We start from the raw sequence: 27,242 nt of genomic DNA on the forward strand, positions 1-27,242 counted from the left end.
TTTTTAGTAGAGACGGGGTTTCACCGTGTTAGCCAGGATGGCCTTGATCTCCTGACCTCGTGATCGGCCCGTCTTGGCCTCCCAAAGTGCTGGGATTACAGGCTTGAGCCACCGCGCCCGGCCCATAAACTTAAATGCTGATATGAAGTCAATAAATCTTACATCACATGATAAAGGAAAAAGGAAAAAAAATGAAGCTATTTTCTTAGTACAAGTGTATACGTTCACAAACATATTTCTAACAAAAGGAGAAGGAAATACTCATGACAATTACAGTCCCCGTTTCTGCAACTGGTCACATGGTCTTAGCTGGTATTGATGACTACCTTCTTCTGCTACCCATTCTGTATTCCTTTGCCTTTAGCAAGCACCTTGGCACGTCATGGTTTTTTCCCCTGGTGGAGTTATCCAACCATCAGCTCTTGACTTCTGTGCACTCGCATAGAAGCTGCCAAGGCTTTAAGTCACAGCCCAGCCTCTACGTTGGGCCCTTTCAGCCACTGTTAGAGCAGCTAGGATGCACCATGACCTTAGGCTGCACACAGCACAGGGACCCTGGGCCCAGCCCATAAAACCACATTTTCTCCCTAAGCCTCCTGAGATGGGAGGGACTGCTGTGAAGACCTCTGATATGCCCTGGAGACATTTTCCCCATTGGCTTGGGGATTAACATTCAGCTCCTTGTTGTTTATGCAAATATCTGCAGTGGCTTGAATTTCTCCTCAGAAAATGGATTTTCCTTTTCTATCATATTGTTAGGCTGCAAATTTTCTGAACTTTCATGCTCTCCTTCCCTTACAAAACTGAATGCCTTTAACAGCACACAAGTCACCTCTTGAATGCTTCGCTGCTTAGAAATTTATTCCACCAGGTACTCTAAATCATCTCTCTCATGTTCAAAGTTCCACAGATCTCTAGGGCAGGGACAAAATTCCTCCAGTCTTTTTACTAAAACATAACAAGAGTCACCTTTGCTCCAATTCCCAACGACAAGTTCCTCCTCTCCATCTGAGACCATCTCATCTTGGATTTCATTGTCCATATCACTATCAGCCTTTTGGTCAAAGCTAGTCAACAAATCTCTAGAAAGTTCCAAACTTTCCCATATTTTTCTGTCTTCTTCTGATCCCTCCAAACTGTTCCAACCTATGCCTGTTATCCATTTCCAAAGTTGTTTCCACATTATTGGGTATCTTTTCAGCAGTGCCCCCACTCTACTGGTACCAATTTACTGTATTAGGACATTTTCATGCTGCTGATAAAGATATATCCGAGACTGGGCAATTTACAAAAGAAAGAGGTTTAATGAACTTATACTTCCACATGATTGGCGAGGCCTCACAATCATAGTAGAAGGCAAGGAGGAGCAACTTACATCTTACATGGATGGCAGCAGACAGAGAGCTTGTGCAGGGAAACTCCCCTTTTTAAAACCATCAGATTTTGTGAGACTCATTCACTATCAGAAGAAGAGCGAGGGAAAGACCTGCCTCCATGATTCGATATCTCCCACTGGGTCCCTTCCACAACTCTTGGTAATTATGGGAGCTACAAGATGAGATTTGAGTGGGAACACAGAGCCAAATTATATCAGTGCCTTTTGGAATGGACATTACTGATGATTTCCTCAATTACTGGAAAGTTAGATTAATTAAAGAGAAACAACAATATTTACTTAGTGATAAGTAAATTCAATAGCTAATCCCTGTAACAACTCTGTGAAGCAGTTTCCTTTAATATCTTCATTTTACAGCCGGGCACAGTGGCTCACGCTTGTAGTCCCAGCACTTTGGGAGGCTGAGGTGGGCAGATCATGAGATCAGGAGTTCGAGACCAGTCTGGCCAGTGAAACCCAGTCTCTACTAAAAATATCAAAATTAGCTGGGCATCGTGGCAGGCGCCTGTAATCCCAGCTACTTGGGAGACTGAGGCAGGAGAATCCCTTGAATTCAGGAGGCGGAGGTTGCAGTGAGCCGAGATCAAACCACTGCACTCCAGCCTGGGTGACAGAGCTAGACTCCAGTTCAAAAAAACAAAACAAAACAAAGCAAAACTTCATTTTACATACAGATGACCACCCTGTGATTTAAAGAGGTCAAGAAAATTATCCAAAATATACAGCTTCTAAGTAGCATTGCTGAAACTCAACCCCCATTTTTATATTGCTAACAGCTTCCCAAATAATGCTATCTGCATATTACTATTTGTGAGAGTTACTTGAGATGAATTCACGTAATACTCATGATAGATCAAGGACTTTCATTAAATATTGGCTCCTATTTATTTGTATTTGTATAGTACTTTATTTTTCCCAAATCTGTTTAGATTTTCTTATTTCACTTGATCTTCCTTGGACAGATAAACAGAAATATAAGATTAAATGATATCAACAAATCACCAGTGGAAATTGTTCTAGGATGTGGGCCTTCTCTCTTCATATCTGGTATCTTTTTTCCTTCAAATCTTCAATCCCTTGAGATGTCATAAGAAGAGACTTTGGATTTTAGCTTTTCTTGTGTCCTCCCTCCATTTGGGGCTTTGAGGAAAGGCATATGAAAATAGGCATATGCTTATTTTCATAAAAGGATGTTACAGAACCTGATAGCGCACACTTAACATGATTACTTTGCGATCTTTGGAATCATCGTGGTTGAAGGGCCACTCACAACAGGACTTTTCCTCTTCTTGCAATGATGAGCCTTAATGGAATCTGGCCTGCAGAGTGTCTGGGCTGTGTGTGAGCTTGGTGTCAGATCAAGTCCAAGCAAGTTCCCCGAAGCTCAGGCTTTACAACATCGTGTAACTCAGAAACATTCCATCAAGCCACCACCCACCTTTTCCAGTGGGAATTCACTAAAATGATTCTCTTGGAAGCAGTGTGGAAGTAGGGGGAAGGGTGTTAAATTTGTGCTTTTGGAGCGGATTGTAGATGGGTGAGTGGGTGGAGACAAGAGGGGGGGAATTAAAAGCAAAGATGGAAAAAATAACCACACTGCCACCAAAATATTCTGCTCAAGGATGAGGGAGTACACCCTACAGCTGTTAGCACTGTTCAGCATATTTTGCATATTTACATATACCAAGTATTTCCAAACAGCCTTGTGTTTGTTTTAAAATCCCACACGGAGATGTCTGGTAAAGCTGTCACTGTGGAAACTGCATGGTGAAGTTTGCAAGACTATTTTCAAAATTCTTTATATGCATCATAAACTGAGCAGAAGAGCTATTGTCATTAACCACATTGTAGAGAAATCTGAAGTAATCTGCCTGCCCATCAGACAGCACTCAGAACAAAGCATCCATGTTCTAAGACAAAGAGAGTACCTCGTTGATTGAAGCCAATTTTTTTTTTATTGTTGGTGTAATTTGTTTAATACAAAATGGCACACAGCATGATATCATGTCACCCAATTATCCTTGATTAGTCCTGAAGTTATCGAAGTATGATTTTTCTTTATTTCTGATGACTCTAACCTTTGACTTAAAGATATTTTCCCAGACTTACTGAGTTATCATTGACAAATAAAAGTTGTATATATTTAAGGTATACCACACGATGGTTTGACATGGGTAAACATTGTGTAAACACAATCAAATTAATTAATACAGCCATCACCAGACGTATTTTTTGTAAGAAAAATAACATTGGACAGATTTCTTATGTAGCCATTTTCTTCTGGAAACATAAAGCACCACAAAACCATACAGAGCTCATTTGAAAAAGATTCGTGAGTTTTCAAGAGAAAAAGTCGGGGAGTTTAAAGCTATATTTTCCTTTTAGCAAGATCCACAAGAAAGGATAGAGTGTCATGCTTAAAGGGGAACAGATTTTGTATTTTTTGGCAAGATATTAAATCCTCTGTTGCTATATTTGGCTCTCTGCAAATAGTCTCTTGTACAAGTGCAAAGCAAAGATCAATGCTGGTGTTCTTCATTCAGTCACAGCCAAACTTGGTATAGAAAGTAAAACAGTTGTGCTTGAGTGTTGTTTCGAACAAAGTCTTGCAGTTCATTTATTGATCAGCAGCATTCCAGAGTGTGGATACCCTCTTTACACATTAAATCTATCAAAACCTGTTTGCTTTTCCATAAGTTTTTCCACTGCTTAACTGATAGCAGATGGAGTGATTCAATCTGGACAAAAGTGTTAAAGCTTTACCACATCAATGTGGTCATATTTAGCTATTTAGTCAAATGTGTATAAGCAGGTCAAATAAGATGCTTGGAGACTTAGGGCATCACAAGATGGGCCTATGTTCCCAAAAAAGGAAGCAAAACAATTAAATCGTACTTGGTTGTCCCCAGAGAAAACACACTTCAGCTAGGAAGAATCTGCACTAGATGACCTGCTCTCCACCCCCCAGACTGCTCATCTTACATAAGTAACACATAACCCTTTGGATTCTGAAGTACTATAAAAACGACATGAAACATTTGAAATAGTGACAGAAATTTTCTTTATATGCAATTATTTGATGAATGAAGACAAACCCCCACACAAATGCCAACGCAAGCCTTATGACTTGCTACTCCCAGTGAAATAGTCCTTCTTGATTACAAGAGTGATAGAAAATGATGGAAGTCCAATACTAATTGTTGTAGGTAGAATAATGGCTCCAAGTCCTAATCCCCAGAACCATTGAATATGTTATTTTACATGGAAAAAGGGACTTTAAAGATGTAATTAAGAACCTTGAGCCGGGCACAGTGGCATTCGCCTGTAATCCCAGTACTTAGGGAGGCCAGGGCGGGTAGATCAGGAGGTCAGGAGTTGGAGACCATCCTGGCCAACATGGTGAAACCCCGTCTCTACTAAAATACAAAATATGAGCCGTGTGTGGTAGCAACGTCTGTAGTCCCAGCTACTCGGGAGGCTGAGGCAGGGGGATCCTTTGAACCCAGGAGGCGGAGGTCGGAGTGAGCCGAGATCTCGCCACAGAACTCCAGCCTGACAACAGAGCAAGACGCCATAAAAACAAAACAAAACAAAACAAAACAAAACCTTGAGATGATGAGATTATTCTGGATTATACAGATGCAGCTATTGTAATCACATGAGTCCTTACACATGCATAGGAGAGGAAGAAGAGAAAGTCAGTGATGCCATGTGAGAAGACCTTGACCAGGCTGCTGGATTTGAAGATGGAAGGAAGCTAAGCAAAGGACTCTAGAACCAGGAAACAGCAAGATTCTTTCTAGGAAGCATCCAGAAGAAATGCTGCCTACATTCTGTAGCCCACCAAGACTAAGATCTTCGCCAAATATCTGACCCACAAAAGCTGTAAGATAACAAATTTGTGTTGTTTTAGGCCATTATCGTTGTAGCAATGTAGTAATATTTTACAGCAGTTCTATAAAGCTCGTTTTGACACCACATTCTAAATGTGGTAGACAGTTAAAAAGCCTGTGCCAAATTATTTCATCTATAATGCTGGAAAGTCTATTATTTAAATGTTGATTTTCAGACTTTAGTACTTTCACATTAAAGATATGTGTAATAAAAAAATTGAGGGCCCATGCAGAGAAACTCTAGCTTTCTTCAGAATACATGGTCTTGTATTCTCTTTTCAATGTTAATGCATTGTAGAAAAGTTTTTGTTTGTTTTTTCGTATTACTTATGGCAGGGTCCCTGTCAACAAATGTAAAAACAATAAAATACGCCTTAGTCAACCAATATCCTTAGAAGCATTGTATTATAAAATTCTCAAGACTCTTGCTGTTATGTAATTAATATACCCCATTTCATTTGCTTTTCCAATATAAACATGTGTTTTATAATCTATTCCTTGCTGTAACATATAGACTTGTTGGCCCTAGGAATTAACTTCTTAATTAAAAACACCTAAGATGTTGCAATTTCCAAAATATTTATAAGATGCTTAACTGAATAAGAAGGAAACAAAAAGTGCTTTAAATTCTCAAGAAATGCAGACCAAATCCAAATGCTACATTAAAGTATAAACATTCAATTCACATTAAATTATTTATTGAACAAATTGAAGATAATGACATCTGTTTTTATTACAAAGTCTTCCATCATCTGGTATCATTGACACGTTATGAGACCTGCATTTGAAGAGTGAACAGAAATAAGAAAATGTTTTCCCAGCCCCACAAAAACAGAAAAAATATATAATTTCATAATTATCTTATAAAGCCAAAAATTTTATGAGTTATACATTTTTTATTAATTCAGAATGACAGCATAACTAAGGTTAATTTTTATTTCTGGAAACACAAAATTAAGGTAGCATAACTGCTTGTAGAACTAACAAGTCTGAAATTTCATAGTATTTCAATGCACTAAAATAATGTTTCTATTAGTTTTCAGTTTAATCAAGTGACAGATATAAAATTCACTACACTGTATTTTTGTTCACAAAAGCATTTCACCTTACCTAGATTTATATAATAAAAACAAATTGTATCCATATCTTCCCTTTAAATATATGTACTTTAAAATGATACAAAGAATTCACATGAAAACCTTTCTCTATGTTTTATTTCCCGAAAAAAAATGTACGGAATAGTATTTTTAAATCAGATATAATATCCAATATTGTACATATCCTAAGAAATTAAATCAGTTGTGTAAATAATCATTATTAACTTTTGCTCTAGCCACAGCATAGAAAGAAATGTACATCTCTATTAATATAAAGAGATATCAATAGGAAAGTTCACATCTTATGTGTATACCCAAAAACTAATTAAAGTATTTGCATTTTAAAAGCATTATTCTTATACCAAATTTAGTAGTCTAGAAATTTAAAAAAAAAAAAATTGATGATTACTTATCCTTTTCTAAAAGGTGTCTGTTTGCTTATACAATGGAATTGATAAAAGTACACTTAATTATAATAGAATTTATTGGAACGTAAAAAGGAGATTCAGAAAAACTTACTGGATCAAATTAAATTGACTACGCCTTCAAGAGAATACTACTTTGATCAATACTTTAAAACTATAACAGTATTTTTAAACAAAAAAGCACAATAGACAATAAAAGAAATAGAAAAATTGAGATAATTTAACAATAATGATGATTTCTATAGGTTGGAAAAGTGTACATGGTGCAATTCCCAGAGAGCACTACAAGATTAAAAAGAAAAAAAAAAACCTGCTAAAAAATTCTAAATGTCTGTGCTGTGACCAATCTCCATGATCAAATTACCAAGGAAAGTAACATTTTGAAGTTATCGAGACTGAGGTTTCCTTATAGGCTCCACTCATGCCCCCACTTGCCAGAACCATTCACTTTTTTATAGGTTCTATGTTTGTTTTCAACATCCAATGGATGTTGAAAGGCTAAAATTTTTGCCTAATTTTTCTAAAATGATTTTAATAATACTTTTAATGCTTTAATAATAGTTTTAAAGGGCACTTTGGCTTTTAAATATTTTCAGAGAATAAACTGTAATTTCTCTCTCAAACAAGCCTTTCTTCTTCTGAAAGATGTCTTTTATCTTACAGGAAAGAAAAAAAATGAGTTTCTAGGAGCCTCTCCATTAAACTGGCTGATTCCATTTCTGATCCCATACAGTTTCTGCTGTCTTTCCCTTGGCTGCAAAGGTAATCAATCAGGAATTCGAACTGCCATCAATACCCCTTTGTAACTGCAATGGCTCAAGTGAACTCCTTCCATCTTCAATAACTGACACAGTGTCAACATCTGCTTCCAATAAGGTGGTTTCTTTTTTTCCTTGAGTAGAGTAAATCTGCTGACTGAGATCGTAAATGGTTATGTTTTTTCCCCCTTTTAATGCGGAAGATTTTTTCCACCATATTTTGCAACTTTCCTTCAAGTCAAGTAAAAATAAAAAATATCGGAGAACTTCAAAAGAAATGTTCTTATCCTAGGTGCCAAGGAAGTTCGATATATAACTAAAAATATAAACCATGGTGAATGAATGACACAGTCCTCACAATTTTGGACACAGTAATTTAAATAAAATTTTGGAACATGTAAGAAAACTGGGTTGGACCTACAAGCCACTATAAGATTAATTTATTTTTCCTTCAGAAATGATACACTAAAAAGTCAGCTAATTAAGAAATGTACATTTATCTCCTATACCAGGTAGGAGGAACAGTTAGTAGGAGACAAAGATTCTCTTTGTAGTAATTTCTTACAGAAAAACAATCATGATTGCTGCAGAAACGAATATGGACGTGAAGAAAAGAGACCTTTGGGAGCTCAATTTAAGGAACTACTTACTCAACTGATAGGCATCTCTAGTAGCTGTTATTTATTGAACATCTAATATGAGCCAGATGATTGATCATGTGTGTGTGTGTGTGGGTGTGTGTGTGTGTGCGTGTATGTGATTTACAGCTTCCACAGCCTGCCTGTCAGGTATTATCCCATTTTACTCATGAGATAAACAAATAACGCCCAAACCACACATAAAATTGTGGCTAAACTAGAATTTAGAGAATGGCCTAACAGCCAAACTCTTTTCCATTAATTCATTCTGCTTTCTATTTATCCATCAGTCAAAACTCTAACATATGTACTTTCCTTTTTCCACCACTTAATGCCACTGCCCCCACGGGCTTAATTCAGCAAACACTATTTAAAGAAGGGACACTCAGTAAGGGATAGAATACAGGTCTTTGAAATACAGTTTCTGATTGCCACTTTAAATTATAAATACAACATTAAACCAGATAGCAAACTCAAAAGCCAGATAGTGTGACATATTCTGCAAATCTTAGAATAGGAATGGGCAAATACTTTTTGCAAAATGAATAACAAGCTTCTCAAAGGCAACTTTCATGTCAGTGCCTAGAGTTTGGGTTTTTTTTTTTTTTTAAGTCTTATAAAGTTAAAGAAGTAAATCCCTCAATTATTTGCAAACCATTCGTTCTCATTTTGCAAATTTTAGAACAATTTTGGCCATTTTTGCTTAACAAAATAATACAAATACTCTTAAGAAGAAAGAGAAAAGAAAGCAAATAGAGGGGAAAGTTAAGAGAGGGTGCTTAACTTTCTTAAGAAGACACATTGATTTCTCAAAAGTTCAGAGGCTCTTTCAAATTAGCAATGAGAGACAAAATAATCTGTTAGGTTCCTGATTTGTCAACATTATGTTGTTTCTTAGCTCCCGATGGTTTATTGGTGGAAGCACATATTCTATTTAAAATAAATGAGATGATTTTCTAGGTTCTAGTTCACAGATATTTAGAAAGCTTGAATACATCTGATTTGTAAAATCAGACAAAAGTCACCTTTGTCTAAAGGTGGAGTGGTTTTAATAAAATTGTGGAGACAGATGGCAGCCCTCATAAAAACAGTTCAGCAGCCTCTAAGTCCAACAGCATCATTTTGATGTGAAAAAAGAAGAGCCAGAGAATGACAGAATTTTAAACTTGGAATGAATTCAGAATATTATGCTAAATTACAGCCCATCCTCTTTTAGGACTTCTGGTGGTAACAGCAATATGGTCCTAGAAGACAATTGTAGAGACATGCTCATTCTCTATTTATATTTTTGATCCACTCTCTGGGTGGCAGTGTATACCAAACACCTAGGGCCTGTTTTCTTTTTCCTTTTTCTTTTTGAGACAAGATCTTGCTCTGTTGCCCAAGTTGGAGTATAGTGGTGCAATCACAGCTCACTGCAAACTGCAAACTCAAACTGCCAGGCTCAAATGGTCCTCCTGACTCAGACTCCAGAGTAGCTGGGAGAAGAGTTGTGCACCACAATGCCCAGGTAGTTTTTCAGAAATTTTTTGTAGGGATAGGGTCTCCCCATGTTGCCCAGGCCGATCTTGAACTCTTGGGCTCAAGCAAACCTCCTGAGCCTCTGCCTCCCATAATGCTAGGATTATAGGCATGAGCCGCCGTGACCAGCCTGGGTCCTGTTTTCAAAGAGAGAGCTCACTTACAAATCTTTCCTCTGTACAGCAGAAACCAGGTTCTCAACATTTCTCTAGTACTCCGAGCCAATAAATTTTTTATCTGACAGTTATCAGGAGAGACACAGAGCAAAGTCTAAATTCAGGGTGAAGACATCTAAGTAATGCCCTTCAATTAAATTTGGTGGAAAATAAGAAATGGAGCAAGGAGTAACTACTTTCCTTCTCCTCTTCATTGGGAAAATCCAACTGAATGATCTGAATGAGTTTGAGTATAACACTACTTTCAAATAAATTACAAAGGAAGTTAATGTAGTCCAAAGGTGGTTGCGGATGAGGTAAATAACCCTGTGAGTCATCACATGGGAACTGTTGAACACTTGTCTTTGAAAATTCAGAAGGACACAAGGCAAAACCAGATTTATAAATTCACACAATTTTGTGCTCCATGTATTTGGGCAAATTATAAATGAAACAATCATATCAGATCAAATTATGGACCAAAGTATAGAAAATTTAACCAGGCTACTCCCAGGAAATATAAGTTCATATTATTAGTGAGTGGAAGGTATCTTAAATTTGGACCCCACATTGGTAAAAATGTGCATATTGTGTAAAAGAAAGTCTAGGTAAGAAACAGCAAAGTGTGGAGTGATGACAGTACAAGAGAATATATAGATCTGAAACTCAAAAGATGGATAGTGTATAAATGAATACATAGATGACAGCCAAGGAAAATATTTGAAAATTATCTGTGACAACACTGCCTATTTGAACATGCCATGTTCATGTCTAAAAAGCTCACATATAACATATGAGTAATTAAAGATATAAAGTGGCATTTCACTGAACATACTATTTTATGTGGTGGAGAGAAAAATGGGAGAAATTTGAAAAAATCTCTTCATAAAACTAAAAAACTTCCATGTTACACTAACTTTTTTACATGACATCTCTGGAAGCAGTTGATGGAAGAAATGAGCTTTGCCTTTGAAGTCTCAACAGTATCAATAACTGCTACTTTCATAATCTTAATCTTCTCCTAGCAGTGTCTTAATGATAATTTCAACTTTATTTAGATCCTGAGAGTCATATCAAGTTAAATTCTGAAATTTTTAATTTTTAGCCCAATTTAAATTGTATATGACCTCTGGTTTTATTTTTAAATTGTGGCATAAATTTAAATCCTAGTATACACTTTATTTTGCCCTAAATTTCTTTCTAAAAATAATTAAATCAAGTAAAGCCAGATTTAAACAAACAAACAAAAAGACTTAAGTTCTGTGTTTAAACTATTACACATAGAATTTTGTGTTTGTTTGTTTTAGTTTACAGTGATAGGTGGCATTATAAGAAAGAGCTAGGGCTTTGTAATTTCTCTAGTGCCTTCCAAGATATTGTTCCTTCAAATGCTCTTCCGGAAAAACAAACCCCTTAAATACTTAAAATACGACTTTTTAAATTGCCATGAATGAACAATTAGAAACAAGTAAAGTAAGTCACTGGCACTCGCAGGTAGCATGGTTAAATGCAGTTTTTTCCTTGTAGTTGTATATAACCTCTGGTTCCATTGATCAAATTTGGATGGGCTAGAAAGATAATTAGTCTCCTGTGGGAAAATTCTTCATCTAATTGAAAGTTTATGCCAACTTTCTTATTAGTCAACCTCCAAGTTATTCTTTGGGAGAAATCAAAGCAATGAAATATCATTTCTTTAGTATGGTCATTTAAAAAAAAAATTCAAGCTATACATATAATTTAAAACTAATTGAGCTAGCATGGAATTAAATCATTACTGCGATTCAATGTAAAAACAATACTGCATTGGTTTGTCTATGGTATAGCTACTTTTGTAAAAAGGACAAAACACAAAACATTTGAGGTAACTTAGAAAGCACAGACAGAGCATATAATAGACATCTGAGAGATAAGCATTTTAAAAATTTTTGCCAGTGCTTCTCTGAGAGCAAGTTCTTTAAACAGAACTCAACAATTTTTACAATATTAAAAAAAATACATCCCTCAAAAATAGCCCATCAATGCTAAACCAACTTTTTTGTATTTCTACAAAAATAGATGCACATAGAGCTGCAAACTTGTATTCCTGAAAGAATGAGCATTTTAATGTGTGGTTCATCCTTTCCTGAAAAGGTGGTTGGTGAAAAAAAAAAAAAAAATCAAAATGAAACAAAAAAATAGCTATATACTGATAAAAGCAAGATAACAAAAGGAGAGAGTTGCACAGTTGGCAAAGGCTCAGATAAGGAAAAAAACAAATAAAAACGCTTTTCTTCAATGTCTAGGACCCACTTCGCTTTCTCAAGAAAGGCCGAAACCCAGTCAACTGCGTGACACTTTGTCTTCTCCTTCCGTGCCTTTCTTCGTGTCCTATGGCTGAATGGAAAATCCGGACGGTATGTTTTCCCAGCGGGCCCTTGGACTTATGCTGCAACTTAACTCACTCAGATTGTGTGTTTCAGTACCATGGTGATTCCTTACTCTTGTCTTGATGCTGTAGACCTGGAACCAATGACAATGAGAAAAAATAAAGAACATTAATACATATAGTACCAAAAATTAGCATAATCTGCAGTACATTGGATGTAGAAACCAAAAAGATAATCCAGGCAACTGTGAGGTCTGACCTGAAGACAACATGATCTCTAAGCAAATTCTGTGCTAGAGCTCACAATTTTCAAAAAGCCAATGAACACAGTATGTGACAAAACCCCAAGACTAGAACAGTGCTATTTATACAATACAAATTCGTTGCTTTTTTTGTTTGTTTTCTTGGAGTATGAGTGGATAGCAAATAGAAAAAAATGAATTATTTTATTTGTAATTTCAAAAGGAGGTGATATTGGGAGAAAAAAGATGTAAATAATCTTTGGAGCATTTATGCAGCGCTTCAATTAATACTTTCAGTAACAATCAAAATTATTCTTTTAGACTAACGTGACAAATAAATTCGGTTGTTATTTGGAAATGTACTCCACAATGGGATTACTATAAACTGTGTGAGCAATTAAATGGTTAAAAACTGAGTCTACTATTGTCGGTAAAATAAATATAGTTGGTTTATAACTAACAGTCCAGACCTATATTCTGTTTATTAATTTACTTATTTTATCTTATCTTCCTCCAAAAAATATTTAAAGTGGATTTAAAAAATCATACCAGATAGCAAAAATTAAAATTTAAAAGTTAAAAATAGTGACGAAAGGAAAGTATACATAGATTAATAGGACATATATTAATTTGAACTCAAAGCTAAAATCAGTAATAATTTATCAAAGAGAAAACAGGAAATGTGACTTTTATCTGTGTCTAATACAGTTAATTGACTAGTATCTGATATGGGCTATTCACATGGCATCTTCAGTTTGCACCTACTCGAAGTTACTTTTGTCGTTTTCTTTTCAGCTTCATTGACGTATAATTGAAAATTAAAATTATCTATACTTAAGGTGTTGTAACAAGATATTTTGATGAACTTATATATTGTGAAATTATTACCTCAATAAAGTTAGTTAATACATCTGGCACCTGTTTTAGTTCCCTTTGTTGTTGTACCTGAAGTATAATTGTTTGGAAGAGCAAAAACACAGGGTAATAGGTGCTTTTATGTTGTTTAAAACTAAATAACAAAACACGAAGCAAAACTCTTTAAACGTGTAGGTAGAAATGCGGCAAGGTTGCTGTTGTGTGGGTGCAAGGATCTCAAGTTGTTTTCTTGGCCTTTGATCTAAAACTGTTCTAATCCAAGGTGGATGTCAGAAACTGAATAGCTAAATGAGCCAATTTGGTTCAAAGTTTTTCTATTATTAAACAACATTTCTTATCCCTCAACTAGTAAAATAATTTTGTAAAATATGGATATGGTTACGAAATCGGACACAATTAGTGTTTGGAGACATTAAGACAAGCTACAAAACGGACTACACAAAGGGCAAAAGAACAAATAGAAGGAGATAAAGAAGCACCTCACAAAATTACAAGTCACAATCTGTGCACTATGTAGCATTTGTATACCGGCAACAAGCAACGCTTCCTGAATGCCAACAGATTGGCTCCACTTTTCTTTTTTCCACAAGCATAATTGGTATTATGCTTGATAAAGAGGCAATAATTTTCCTTTCCCATTTCGGAAGAAGAGGAGGAGAAGTATAAAAGAGGACAATGAGGGAGAGAAAAAAAAATAAAAGGATCTGGGGTATGTCAATCCACTCTAAGTTTGCTTTACTCATTTTCACATGGTTTTCTGGTTAGAATAATTTGCAACCTGACATAGTCTCTGTTGGGTAACTCTTGTAATCTAAACCACCTTTACTGACAATCTGCTGACTATATAAATATTTTTTTCATTATTAAAACATCTCATCTTCTGTATGACTCAGGATTTCCACACGTGAAGACTGCATCAATCTACAGAATGTCAGCGCTGCAAGTCATGAATACTGTTGTAATCATCAAGTGGTTTGCCTGTCTTATTTTTGCTTTTAAATAAAGGCAATTTCTTATTTGCTTTGCAAAGACATATGACTCTTTCAAAATCACGTGAGCCTTTTGCTGCGGACAAGTATTGCATTACTTAAGATCGCCCCAGATTTTCCAATCAGAATAACAGAAGTCATTCTCTCGTTATAAATTCATCTATTCAATTTCTTGTTTCCATGTCTCTGCATTTCTACAATGTGAATGTTAAAAAGTCAATTCCTCTGTGGCCTGAAATGTATCAGATATCTAATGGATCCTTGTGGTTAAACTTCTTAGTGATGGAACATAAAAAACTTTGCTTTGATTACCAGGCATTCATTTGTAAATCTCAAAATAGGCATACGTAAAGCACAAGAAAATGAGCAACTACAAACAAAAAACCCTACTAATAAGTTGCAAAAGAAAAGCAGGGCTACAATTTTTTTTTATTAAGACAACTGGTAATGGTAGATCGGGATAATTAAGAGTCAACAAGTACATTTAGTTTTTCCCAGCGAGGGTGGAGCAGGGCAAAATTGTTAACCCATGAATCTTACGTGGTCTACATTTATTTGAGATTTCCCATGATTTTTCTTGCTGGAACAAAATCCACTCTGCTATAGGTTCTGCTCCTATTCAGACTTTCCTGCTTCCTCACTTACCCAAATCAAACCTACTTGAAATTAATTCATAACATATCCTGAGATTTCCCCACTGGCTGTCTGAAACCACATCTGTTTACCTTCTTTATGGTAGCCATTTTCTTTTAGTTCTATTGTTCAGACCATGAGATTTTTCAGTAGAAAGGAAAGAAAATCACAAAAATGAGGTAAGCTAACATTTTCTTAGGGCCTTAATGATTATATTAGGAATGGTGCTAAGTACTTTATATGAAACATCATACTTCATGCTCCTAATCATGCTGAAATAATATCCATTTTACAAATGAGAAAATTTAAGTTAAGATACTTTATGCAATTATTAAGTGAGAGAAATAGGATTTTAAAAGACGTGATCTGATGTCAGAGTCAAGGGTCTTAAACATCATATATGTGTTATATTCCCATATAATTATGAGAATTATACTGGCTGTAGCCTAAGTCAAAATTATCACAAAATCAATTCAAGGAAAACTTAATATATTTTTATACTCCTTTTTGCACTGCTTAGAAACACCCTGATGTGACAGAACTGATCAAGATTAACAAAATGGCCCTCCGCGATTTTTAAAAAATTCTCCATTTGTCACATTTTTCCTAAGATGACATAAATGATGACATAGTAGTCTGTTACACTTTTGATGAAGACCACTTCAATGGTGTGATAGGATGTGTCATATTTAACTGATGTGTGTCTCCATATGTGTCTTTAATTTAACCACCACACCCCCTGCCAGACTTCCCCAGTGTGAACTTTAAAAACATAGAGTGGTCAGTTGGCTCTTGAGGTGGTTGTCAAAAATGAACTAAGAAACAAAGATATCAATTTTATACTCCAGTGTCTGAGTTTGAAATTCAGTTAGGACAAAAGCGTGAAAGAAACTGAAGGTCCATAGACAGACCCATTTCTTTACTTCAATTACAACACCACTACTGCCTGACCACCAAAAGAAAAGGAAAAAAAAAAAACTATTCAGAGCCAGGATGAGAGTCAAGGAAATATGAACATACCAAAAAAAATAATAATAATAATAAAACAAACAAAAAACCCACCACCACCACCACAACAAAAAGCAACAACAACAACAACAACAAAAACCTTTGGATAGTGGCAAGTGAGAAGTCTTGGTCAAGGAAGAGGATGAGAACATGATTTTCCTTAAAAATTTGAAGATTCTAAACAGTCTTAGTCCATTTGGGCTCCTATACCAAAATACCATAAACTAAATAGCTTATAAAGAACCAAATCTTATTTACCACAGTTCTGAAGGCTGGGAAATCTAAGACCAAGGTGCCAGCAGATTTGGTGTTTGGTGAGAGCCTGTTTTCTGGTTCACAGAGAGTGCCTTCTGCTGTGTGATCACCTGAGATCTCTCTCAGATCTCTTTTATAAGGGCATTGATTTACACTTATGAAAGCTCTGCCCCCATGACCTGATCACCTCCCAAAGGCCCAGCGTTCTAATACCATTACCTGGGGGCTAGGATTTCAACATATGAATCTGGGGGAGATGTAGTTATTCAGATCATAGCACTGACTGTATGTAACAAGGCATCATGACTCATATTCTAGCGGAGATTCTGGGAGGCAGCAGCTTCACAGATCCACCTCTTGTAAAATGCTATAGAAATAAGAAAATAGAAATGGCGGCATGGTAGGTCTGAGCGTGAACAGCCTAGAGACTTCCCCCTCCTTAGTTTCCCTCAAGCCCTGTTTTTATTTTTCCCCAAAAAGTCTTAAAGCTCGCCTACACTTCCCACAAATGGTAAAGGAGACAGTTCAGTGAGAATTCTGGGGTCCTGTCAGTATTAGCTGTGATATGGGTATCCCACAGCAGAAGAAATAGCATGGGCCACCCCAGATGAGCATCTTGGAGGGATCACAAACACGAGGAACTGAATTCAAACAGGCCAAGTTGAGTAGACCATTATTAGAAAGCACATTAGAAAGATATTGTATAGAGAACGGCTGGAGAAACAGATTAGAGGAGGAGGATATATTGGAAACAGCAGTCCAGGATAAGAATGAAAAGACAGAACCAAAAAGCAGACAACTTATCAACTGGACAGTTTTTGTGATGTGAATAACTTTCTAGGAACCCCAAGGAAAAAATGAGGAAAGAATCTGAGAAGAGATTTCAATCCAAATGGGATTTTGTTTTAAACTGAGAATAATGGAGGTGCCAGTGGATTGAACTAAGAATAAACATAATTGATGAGGGTAAGTCTTTGACTATTAGATAGAAATAATAAATAAACATTGGGTAACAAAAAAGTGACACTAATATACAGCTGAGTTTTAGGTACTATTCGTTTGTCAGTCATAACCCACTAAATAAACATGCTCTACTTCTGAGAAAGCATAGTCACTTGACAACACCGCTGATCATGGCTCTTTAAGTAAAGCTGAATATGCTTTCAATGAATTTGATTGTGGGAGATAAAAGAGGGAAACATACGATGGGAAACAAGCTGTTGATTGAAAAAAAAGGAACATAAATAGGAACATAAAGCCTGAAAGTGTGTGTAGAAACTTTGAAGATCTAAAAGTAAAGACAGCATTTATATGGGTAACTGTAAGCTTTTCATTTCATACATATTAAAAGTCAAGAAGTCATGTGGATTAGAATGCTTACTATTAGGCTAAGAACCTAGTAACATTTCTATATTTAAAAAACAGATCTCCCTTTCAATCATCCTTTAATAAAGATAAAAAATACTTATTACAAAGCTAAATTATACGACACTGTGTCAGATGCTACATCAAAATATCCAAACTTCGCCAGCAACTTGACAGCTAACACTGACACATTGATATATGATCACAAAAAGGTGCAAGAGACAGTGATACTATTTTCTATTGCTTTATGAAATTATCATCGTTAATGATCATAGAATTGCATTTGTTTGTCTGAGCCCTGGGGCAATCACTTTAAATACTAGCTAGCTAAGAATTTCTAAATAAGATCTATGTAGGGGTAGCACCTTAACGCTTGCAAGAGAAAAATGTAAGAGAGAAGGCTACCCAATCTGAGAACTATGATTTCATTGCAGGTGAATATCGAGATTAACATATAGGTGCCACATTTTAAAACATTTTTAAAACTCTTGAAACATCATGGAATTCTTGCTTAAAAATCAAGTTAAACAGTATTTAGAAAGTAAAAAGCCTACATAATATCACCTATCATCAGACAATTTGCTAAGTGTACCCAATCTCCATATACACACACATACCACTTGCCTATTTCACCAGCAGTATTATCTTGGAAAATCATATGATGTCAGTATGTGTACCTCGACCCCATCCTTTTGGAAGGCTGCACAATATTTATTCTATAGTATACTATTACCCAATTCTCTATAGATGTACATCATTCATACACACACACACACACACAAAGAGGTGTACAAAGTTGCTGTTACTTGTGTGAATATTTAGGAGTTAAATTTCTTATAAAAACACACATATGTATAATTGCTGAATCCAAGCATGTGAACCTTGACATTTACATATTTAATTGTGGTGACTAAATGTGCTCAGGAAATTTGTACCCATATTTATATTTTTCGCTATGTATGATCAATATTACAGATTAAAAGCATCTAATTGTTTCAATGTGAGTTTCTTTCACTGTTAGTGAGGCTGGATATTGTGTGATTATGGCATTTATTCCTCTGTGTTTTAACTCTGGCCAAATGCTTATGCTTTTCAAAAAGTAATTTTCTCGTTGATTTTTAAATGCTTTTTGTATACTAGCATTTAGTATACTTTTAGGTATCCTAACATTTTTTCCCATGTATTACAAATATTTTTGCCAGTTTGATGACTTCTCTCCACATTTAATATGCAAATTTTGAACAATAATTCTTTTTAAAGTAATCACAAATAAGATGTATTTTCTTAAACCAGACCAAAGGTTAAATTTACTATGATATTTCAAGTGCAATTATTCTCTTATAATTACAATTCTTGCACACCAAAATCATTACAAAAGATATCTGTATGGCAGCATAACAATTTTCTGGCAGAGGGAGATTTTCCGTGTATAGAGGTATCTTCTCCAGGCACATTTAGAATCTTAATCTCTATGTGCTTAATTGTAGTGTGCACTTAAAATCTCCACACACTAGTATTGTCAGAAACAGCAAGGTTAAAAACTGTCTGAACTTGTCAAAATGTCTTTAAGCTCAGATTCAAAAGAGGGTAGAAATGGAAAACCCACTGAACCTGATGTTACTAGAAAACCATAATTCACTATGCTATTTTAAGAAGTACAGCACCTGCTCACCTGAGGCAAACACGCAGGGGACAAAAGTTCAGCCACCCAGGTGTTTCTCCTTGCTGGTGTTTCCCAGACCCAGACAGCAAGCCACTTTATTCTGTTTGCTCTCTCAGTACCTACCTCCCTCCAAAACAACAAACTCTCCTGTGCACAGAATCTCTAGCCTTTGCCTTTAGTGACATCCACTTCCTCAGACATGTGCATATTAAAATGCACAGCTGGAGGGTAAATTGGCAAATACTTAAAACATCAGGATATAAAGTTACAAATCTGAACCAGTTGTTTAAAAACTGACCTTGTGCATATATATAAAATATAAATCGTAGAGTTAGGTAGTTTTGTTTTTTTGTGTGTTTGTTTTTGTTTTTTGTTGTCGTTGTTGTTGTTGTTGTTGATCACAGTGGCAATTTACCAGTCTCAAAATTTGAATGTCAATGTGGCCAATAACCTCTTGGGTGACTGGGGACTATATGGAATGGTATGGAATTTAGACACCGCTTACCAATTCAGTGACTTCCATTTCAAAAGCAGATACAAAGAAACTTTGAAGCCAGAGACAAAGAATAAAGGAAAGGCAGAAGGGAGTGGGGAAAATGAAATGGAATACTCTTCGTAATTTCTTCGACAGACTTTCTCCCAGAACTGGGGAGGAGCAAAATCAAAAAAAAAAAATCAAAAAAAAAAAAAAAAGCTTGGATCACTTATTGTAACCAAAACCACAAGTTATAATACTCTCAAGAGATCCTAACTATCCAGACATCTGTTGGATAACAAATGTAGCCAAACATGCATCTTTAAAGAGGTTTCTAGGTTATGCAGTGACAGCTTTACAGTCCAGAAAACAGATAATCCAATCAGAGAAAGAGCTAATCTGGATCCATTTCTCACCCCAAAAGAAAAACATAATTAAGGACATAACAGCAACATAGGAAACATGATACCTAGAAGTATGAATTGTAACATTTACTATTCTAAAATTTTTAAAAGATGCTTAAAAACTGCTGAAATATACTTGCATTTTAATGCCTATTTGGTGTAAATGTACTTGATTTAATGCCAATCAATCTCTCTACAAATGCAAGATATATTGGAAAGCATTCCATTAGAATGAGATATGTTGCATCTATATCAATTTTTGAGTTGACATCAGAAAATATTCATCTCTCTCTCTCTCTCTCTCTTTTTTTTTTCTTTGAGACAAAGTCTCACTCTGTCACCCAGGCTGGAGTGCAAGGCACGATCCTGGCTCACTGCAACCTCTGCCTCCCAGGTTCAAGCGATTCTCATGCCTCAACCTCCCCAGTAGCTGAGACTATAGGTGTGCACCACCATGCCTGGCTAACTTTTTTGTATTTTTAGTAGAGACGGAATTTCACCATGTTGTCCAGACTGGCCTAAAACTCCTGACCTCAGGTGATCCACCCGCCTTGGCCTCCCAAAGTGCTGGGATCACAGGCATGAGCCACCGCGCCCAGTCTCATCTCACTTTTATGTGGCATGAACAGAAGCTCACTCTCTGACATTTTCCAAAAGAGACTGCCCAATTCGAGCAAACATAAATACGGCTTCAATGATTATGAAGATGCTAAGCATCACCTAATAATGCTCAAGTAAACCAGGCATGAAAATAAACACTACAAAACATACTTGCGTTAAAAAAAAAAAATTATGAAGTTAAATCTCCAGCATATCAGACTGTATCTCAAAAATAAAAAAAAATTCCCAGCATATTTTGTTTCTCATCAGTCCTTTTTGCCAAGAAATTCAGAACATGTTGCCTGCAGACAACTGTTTGTGAAACCTTGTATTATTGATAAAGAGAACAAGAAAAGAATAGTTAGGCAGCCTGAAAGGGAGTAAACTGTATCTGTAAATTCCTCAGGCCATATAGAATTTTTGTATATGAGCTTTGCAGACTGTTGGAAAATGGATATAAAATTGTCTGGGAACAAGTTCTGAAACAGATTTCTTCATTTGATCTGTTCTCTTAGATGCACCCCTATATGAGAGATGAGAAACAGCAAAGCTGAAAGTAGCATTTGCTGATAAGAACCTGACCGCTGAAACAGGCTTTTCAGTGCTTTGTGTAATTCTCTACCGGGAGTCACGGCCGGACAACCTGGGAGTTATGACTTCCTTCTATCGTGAGCACATCCGTTTCTTTTGGGAAGACAAAGTTTACTTTGAAAAGGTCTCCACCTCCCAACCACAGCTAGTTGATGACAATTCCTTTAAGAAAAGGGTCAAACGATGATGGCATTGCCTAATCTCGCTTGCAGTTTTTAAGAAAATACTTAAGCTAACAAGGGATGCTATCCAGCTTACATAGTAATTTATATGGTAAAGGAACTTTAAAACTCCTTCATAAAATTAATGCTAAGATAAAAAAACTGATTAGATTTGCAACTTTTAAGGATTAGCATTTATTATTGGAGTTTTGTGGAGCCTAATTCATAGTCTAACTTCCTTTTTTGTACTTAAAATTTTCTTTTGTTTTATATGAGTGACAAGGATGAATATCTCAATACATAAGCATAAAGGGATAGATTTTTTTTTTTTAGTACCTTCTCATTCCACGTGGCAGGATATTCTAGATAGAGAAAATGTTTAAATGTTTAAAAATGTCTTGAAGATGTTAATGTTAATCCTTCAATATTTTTATCTTCTTTTCCATTGTCTGCCCAATCAATACAAAAGCACCCAGTTTTCGCTATATGGCCAATATCAGCAAAATCACTATCAGGAAATTTAACTGTGACAAATATCACAGCTAATCTTCAAGAACAGGAAAGGATTAAGTCAGATACAGACAAAAATAAAAATGACAGATGCATTCACAGCTTGCACCTCAATTTTTTAGGATGCCTCAAACCTCCAGTGTAAATTAATTTTTTGTTACGGTGAACCATATCTCAGATTCAGAATCCTGACAGTTTTCATTCTCTATCCTGTATCAACATCTAGAAAACACAAGCTCATTGGGTTCTCCCAGCTGTGTCAGGGGAGGAAGTGTCCTCTCCATTTTGCATCTAAGGAAGAGGAGGAGCTGAGGGGTTATAGGCTTATTCAACATAATGCAACTAATAAGTGGTGATACGTGTCCAGAATCTGTTTTTCGTCCCGTTTTTCCCTACATATATCTGGGCAGACATTTCTACATCTCTGCAAATTTTAAAGATGCCTATATTGACCAGGTCTTTTATGAGTCCCTAAGTGAATTTGGAAGGGGGGGAATAAATTACTAATAAAATTAATGTATCTCTTTTCTCTTTTTCCCTGTCTGCCCTTCTCTCTCTTTCAATGCATACATATGGATATGTACATAAATAAATATGTATATATATTCTTCTTCTAAAGTCCTTCTCCTTCTTTCCTCCTCAAACTCATATTACTGACCTCAATACCTGCTGCCCCAAAAGAAAACACGATTTGACAAACTAGTCTTCTCTGCTTTCATTGAATGATATGTATGTGCACACATGATACAGACAAATATGCAAACTTTTTGTTATTATTTTCAAAAAAGGACATATATGTGCTTTTCCTGAGCTTTTCTTTTTCAGTTAGCAATACCATATGGAACACAGTTCACTCATAGATCCCACCTCTTGATGGTAATCACTCAATTCCACTTTTTTTCTTACTGCAAACATTGTCACAATAAACATTTTGTACATATACCATATGCTGCGGCTTGTATTTATGGGAGGTAGACTCATAAGAGTAAGAATGTTCAGCCAAAGTTTATGAATATTATTACTGTTACTACATTTTCCAGTCTACTTCTTTAAAAAACTAAAACTCTAATTTTCTAGCAGTAATATATGAGAAATAGCATTTTCTCTTAGCAAGACATCTTTTACAATGACTCAAATTTACGCCACATAACTATTTGTATTATTATGCAAACACATCCTAAAACATACCTTTTAGAAAGCTCCTGCACCTGTTCTACCAAGTAGGAGAAGAATCTGAGGCAAATCCCCATAGTTTAGGCATTGAGACATTATGGCACCATTTTATGGAGGAAAGCCCACAGAAGCCCATGGGCATGATAGCTACAAGGCTCTCAGAGGACAGGGGAATCTCATTATGGTCCTGCAGCATCCAGCTTTGAATATTTGAAACTGACAGCAATGTTCTGGAATGCATTTCTCCCCTCTTATTCATCATCCAGTTACTTTTCATGCAGATCTCACTGGCTGGGATCTCCTGGCATTTTGCATGCATCTCAAAGATGGTTTCCATTACCCTTCTGGTCATGAAATTGTCATTCTGGACACGTGCCCTACACAACTAACACCAATCAAGAGTTTGTAAATATTTTAACATAACTCTGATGTTTTTTTCCTCAGTAATAGGCTTAAGACATATGCCAGAGAAAGAGAAAAAGTTTTGTAGAAAGTGTGAAGCAATTGGGTGTTGATTAGAAAAATTTTTATTGTTACCAAATCATCATAAACTCGACAATGACAACAAAGTCCAGAAAAAGTATTTCCATTATTCATAAACATTCTGCCTGGTATTTTAAAAAATAATCTGCACCTATTGCTTTGTGATGTTTAACTTTCCTAGCTAAGATAATGCCCTCAGGGTAGGTATACAAAATTCTATAAATCTTCTTTGAACCATAATAATGAGATGGAAAAACATCATATAGTCCTAGGCTGGCTTCCAGATAGAAATGTCATTTTGTCTGTCTACATACTGAGATCAAATGATTATGAGTAAACTTTTACACCTATTATATTTTAATACCATTTTTAAACATCTTCATAATTTCCTAATCATGTATATAAATTATTAATATTGTCAAGAAAGGCTTCAATGAATCCCTAATGCCATAACCCTCAGGATTCAGATGGCTAATGTATGCTCCCTGAGAAGCGAAGTAGAAAGGAGGGAAACTATTTTTAGTTGAACATCTACAATATATGATATTTTGATGCCCTCTAATCTTTAGGGTGAAAAATATCACAGTGCTTTAATATTTTAACATAAATCAAACTATTCTGTTTATTATTCTTGCGGCTCTCTAATGATTCATCTCCAAATTTATTGCATCCTGCTTTCATTGTAAAGGCTGGAATTGGAGCATTATAATATTTGGTAAATATTCAAGCGTCTTGAGTTGTAAATCTAGGTTTCCTTTAATCCTTTTTGTAACTGTAAATGTTTAGAGAGACAAATTATTTCTAAGATGTTACTGGGTATAAAACTCCATAATTTTAATAACATTAGTACCCCAATGAAGTTAACTTATCAGTAACTTTTAAAGAGTGTTATTTAGCAAGGTTATTTGTAGAACTTTCATGCAACTAGTGATTTTTATCCAGCTGGGTTAGCAACAGACCACCTAAAAGAAATCATGGGTCTTGAGATGTGAGTAAGTTTTGGCAAACTTATGGGTGGAATGGAAAAGTAGGAAGTAAATAAATCTCTCTTTCATGGAGAGAAACTGCCCCTCCATTTGCTTCTCTAGTATATTTGCTATTCTCACCCTGTTTTTGTATTTCCTATACCTAACAAAACCAAGATATTTATGTTTTTAACTAACGGACTTCATTATAAAGCATCATTGTAGTGCCAGCCACCATAATCTTAAACACTAAAGTAGTTTAGTCTGCTCCAAAGTGAATACTATATAACAATTTTGAGCAATGCTGATTACAACTTAAATCCATTAAAATATAATTTTTGTCACTTGTGAATAATGTCCCTTTCACAGAATATTCAGATTAAATCCGAATGTTGTTTTTAAATATAGCTTACTGGCCTTAAACCATAAATAATTCAGAATACCATTTCATAATACCATTTAATATGATTCTGCTTTTATGATATCATCAGGCACAAGCTGTCCACGAAGAGAAAAGGGTAGATTAGGACATTTCTCTACTCCTGACTTCCTCTGTAGTACCCAGTGCTTCCTATCTAATATCAAAATGGAGAGCCTCAAACAATTTTTTTCCAGTTTTCTTAACAGATGAACTTCATTCACAGGTTAGAGAGTAAAGCTTATTGCTATGAAAATCTCTTCAGAGAGAATACTAGAAACAACTTTCTGTAGTTATGACAAACTTCTTAGTCTGTACTTTGCAAGTAATTTGTGGACTAGTAGCTATTGTAGTTTTGTTTCCTCTCTCTGGCAAAAAAACATTGTCCCAGTCTGTGACACACAGTCTTGATTTCACTTGATAGCTAAAGATATCTTGCTAAGTGAGAGATGAACAAGATAGTGTTTAACATCTGGATATAATCACATTTGGGGCCAGCTCATATAATGACTCACTGACAGAATCCACTATTAGGTGGCTACTTACGCAAATTAATGGCTAGTTATTAAGATGTGTTTTTTTGAGAAGCAAAAGGTACATCAGCATATGTTTACTCCCTCTAAGTTCTAGATTTCATGGACCTGAGAATTATTAGGTTATGAAAAAGTAATTGTTTATATATATATACACACATATCATGTTGTTTTGTTTATTTAATATTAGGTTACCTAAATGTATCCTAGCAAAAAGTATATGAATATCTCAATTCTAAGTTGTTTATGTATACTGTATATTGCATTATTGTGACATTCTTCAAAGTAAAAATAGATATTTATAACAAAATTGCAGCTAAAATAACATGAGGGATCCCAAGAAAAATAAATCTGTGGATCTACAGATGAATACAATCTCATGCCATGAGCAGCTTGTGTTTATAAAGAAGTCACACCACAAAGCATGACTACTTTTGTTTTGGGTACATTTAAATAAAGTGGATGAAGTGGAAATTGTGAGAGTCAAGTTTAAATTTCAGTAAAAAGCTCTTATTAACAAATCTTCACTTGAAAAATTAATTTAAACTTGGCTGGAATGTACAAGGCTGTATGTCTTACATTAGGTAAATTATTGGCAATAACAGGAAGTAAGAATGACAACATTTCAGTAGAATGCATGGAATGATTGTGACCACTGAAAGAAGATTACTATGTCAGAATTTACTTAATGTCATCACTAAAAAATCTGAGGATGATAAGAGGAGACATATTCTGGCATTCACACGTGAATGCCTGGTAATATGTTGTACATGATCACAAATATTTCCACATTTAACTCTCCCCCTCCTTACACACAAAGGGGCCCAGTGTAATACTCTGAGATAGCTGCGATCAGTCCTCCACATCCTGTGACCCTTCCTTATTCACTGTACTATTCTAGGTGGTATCTCTGGCCCCACCTACCCTTGTTAACCTAGGTTACACGCAGCTTAAAGTAAGGTGAAAGTCATTCAAAAACTTGAAAACCATGGCTTCTATTATGGGAAAGAAACAAAGTTAAATGAGAAGTTAATAAGTATACCCCCTAAAAATGTGTTCATAATAAAAGCAGAGTGGAGTGGAAAAATCTCCTGCTAACCACAATTTAAAATGCCTTTTTACTGAAGAATATATCAAACATTTTATATGCTATAGGGAACTGTGATCTCTAAGAGGTATATGTAGGCAATGTAAATAAATTCAGTTGATAATAGATCTTTTGTTTTCTCAATTAAGCCTGTATTATCACATTCTGAGTATTTTTCCTATGGAAACCATGGAACTCAGTTTAAAGATTGATAAAGGAAAGGGAAAAAAGCCTAATGTGAGATTTGTGATAACACCCTCTTGGTAAAGATGGGCATTTTTCACGTGGCATGGAGGGCAAATACAAATGACTTATGATGATACCATACTGATCATTCCAAGGTACCTGTATGTAATAGCAAAAAATAAGAGTGAGCTAGCATGACAGCAAAGCAACACCAAGACAAAGGTTAGAGGAATAAGGAGCCCTAGGTGCGAAATATGGGGTGGCATACACTCGCACAGCCCTGACAGTATGGATCCCTTTAAATTTTGTTCCAGAGGCACCTCACTCCCCTCACCACCACTCAGCCCATCAGAAAAAATGGACCACCTTACTTCATT

At 35.6% G+C, this 27,242-nt stretch overlaps 1 protein-coding gene across 1 annotated transcript in view; it reads right to left on the reverse strand.

The window, feature by feature from the left end:
• Positions 1 to 3,332: 3,332 nt before the first annotated feature.
• VGLL3 (vestigial-like family member 3) overlaps positions 3,333 to 27,242 on the reverse strand; it is a 52,528-nt gene continuing 28,618 nt past the window's right edge. Inside the window, exon 4 of the mRNA XM_011927580.1 lies at positions 3,333 to 12,382. Within this exon, the coding sequence (XP_011782970.1) occupies positions 12,339 to 12,382 (44 nt within the window). The 3' untranslated portion in view covers positions 3,333 to 12,338. The remainder of the gene's footprint in view (positions 12,383 to 27,242) is intronic.

This window comes from Colobus angolensis, unplaced genomic scaffold, assembly GCF_000951035.1.
Source record: "Colobus angolensis palliatus isolate OR3802 unplaced genomic scaffold, Cang.pa_1.0 Scaffold73, whole genome shotgun sequence".
Taxonomy (NCBI): Eukaryota; Metazoa; Chordata; class Mammalia; order Primates; family Cercopithecidae; genus Colobus; species Colobus angolensis.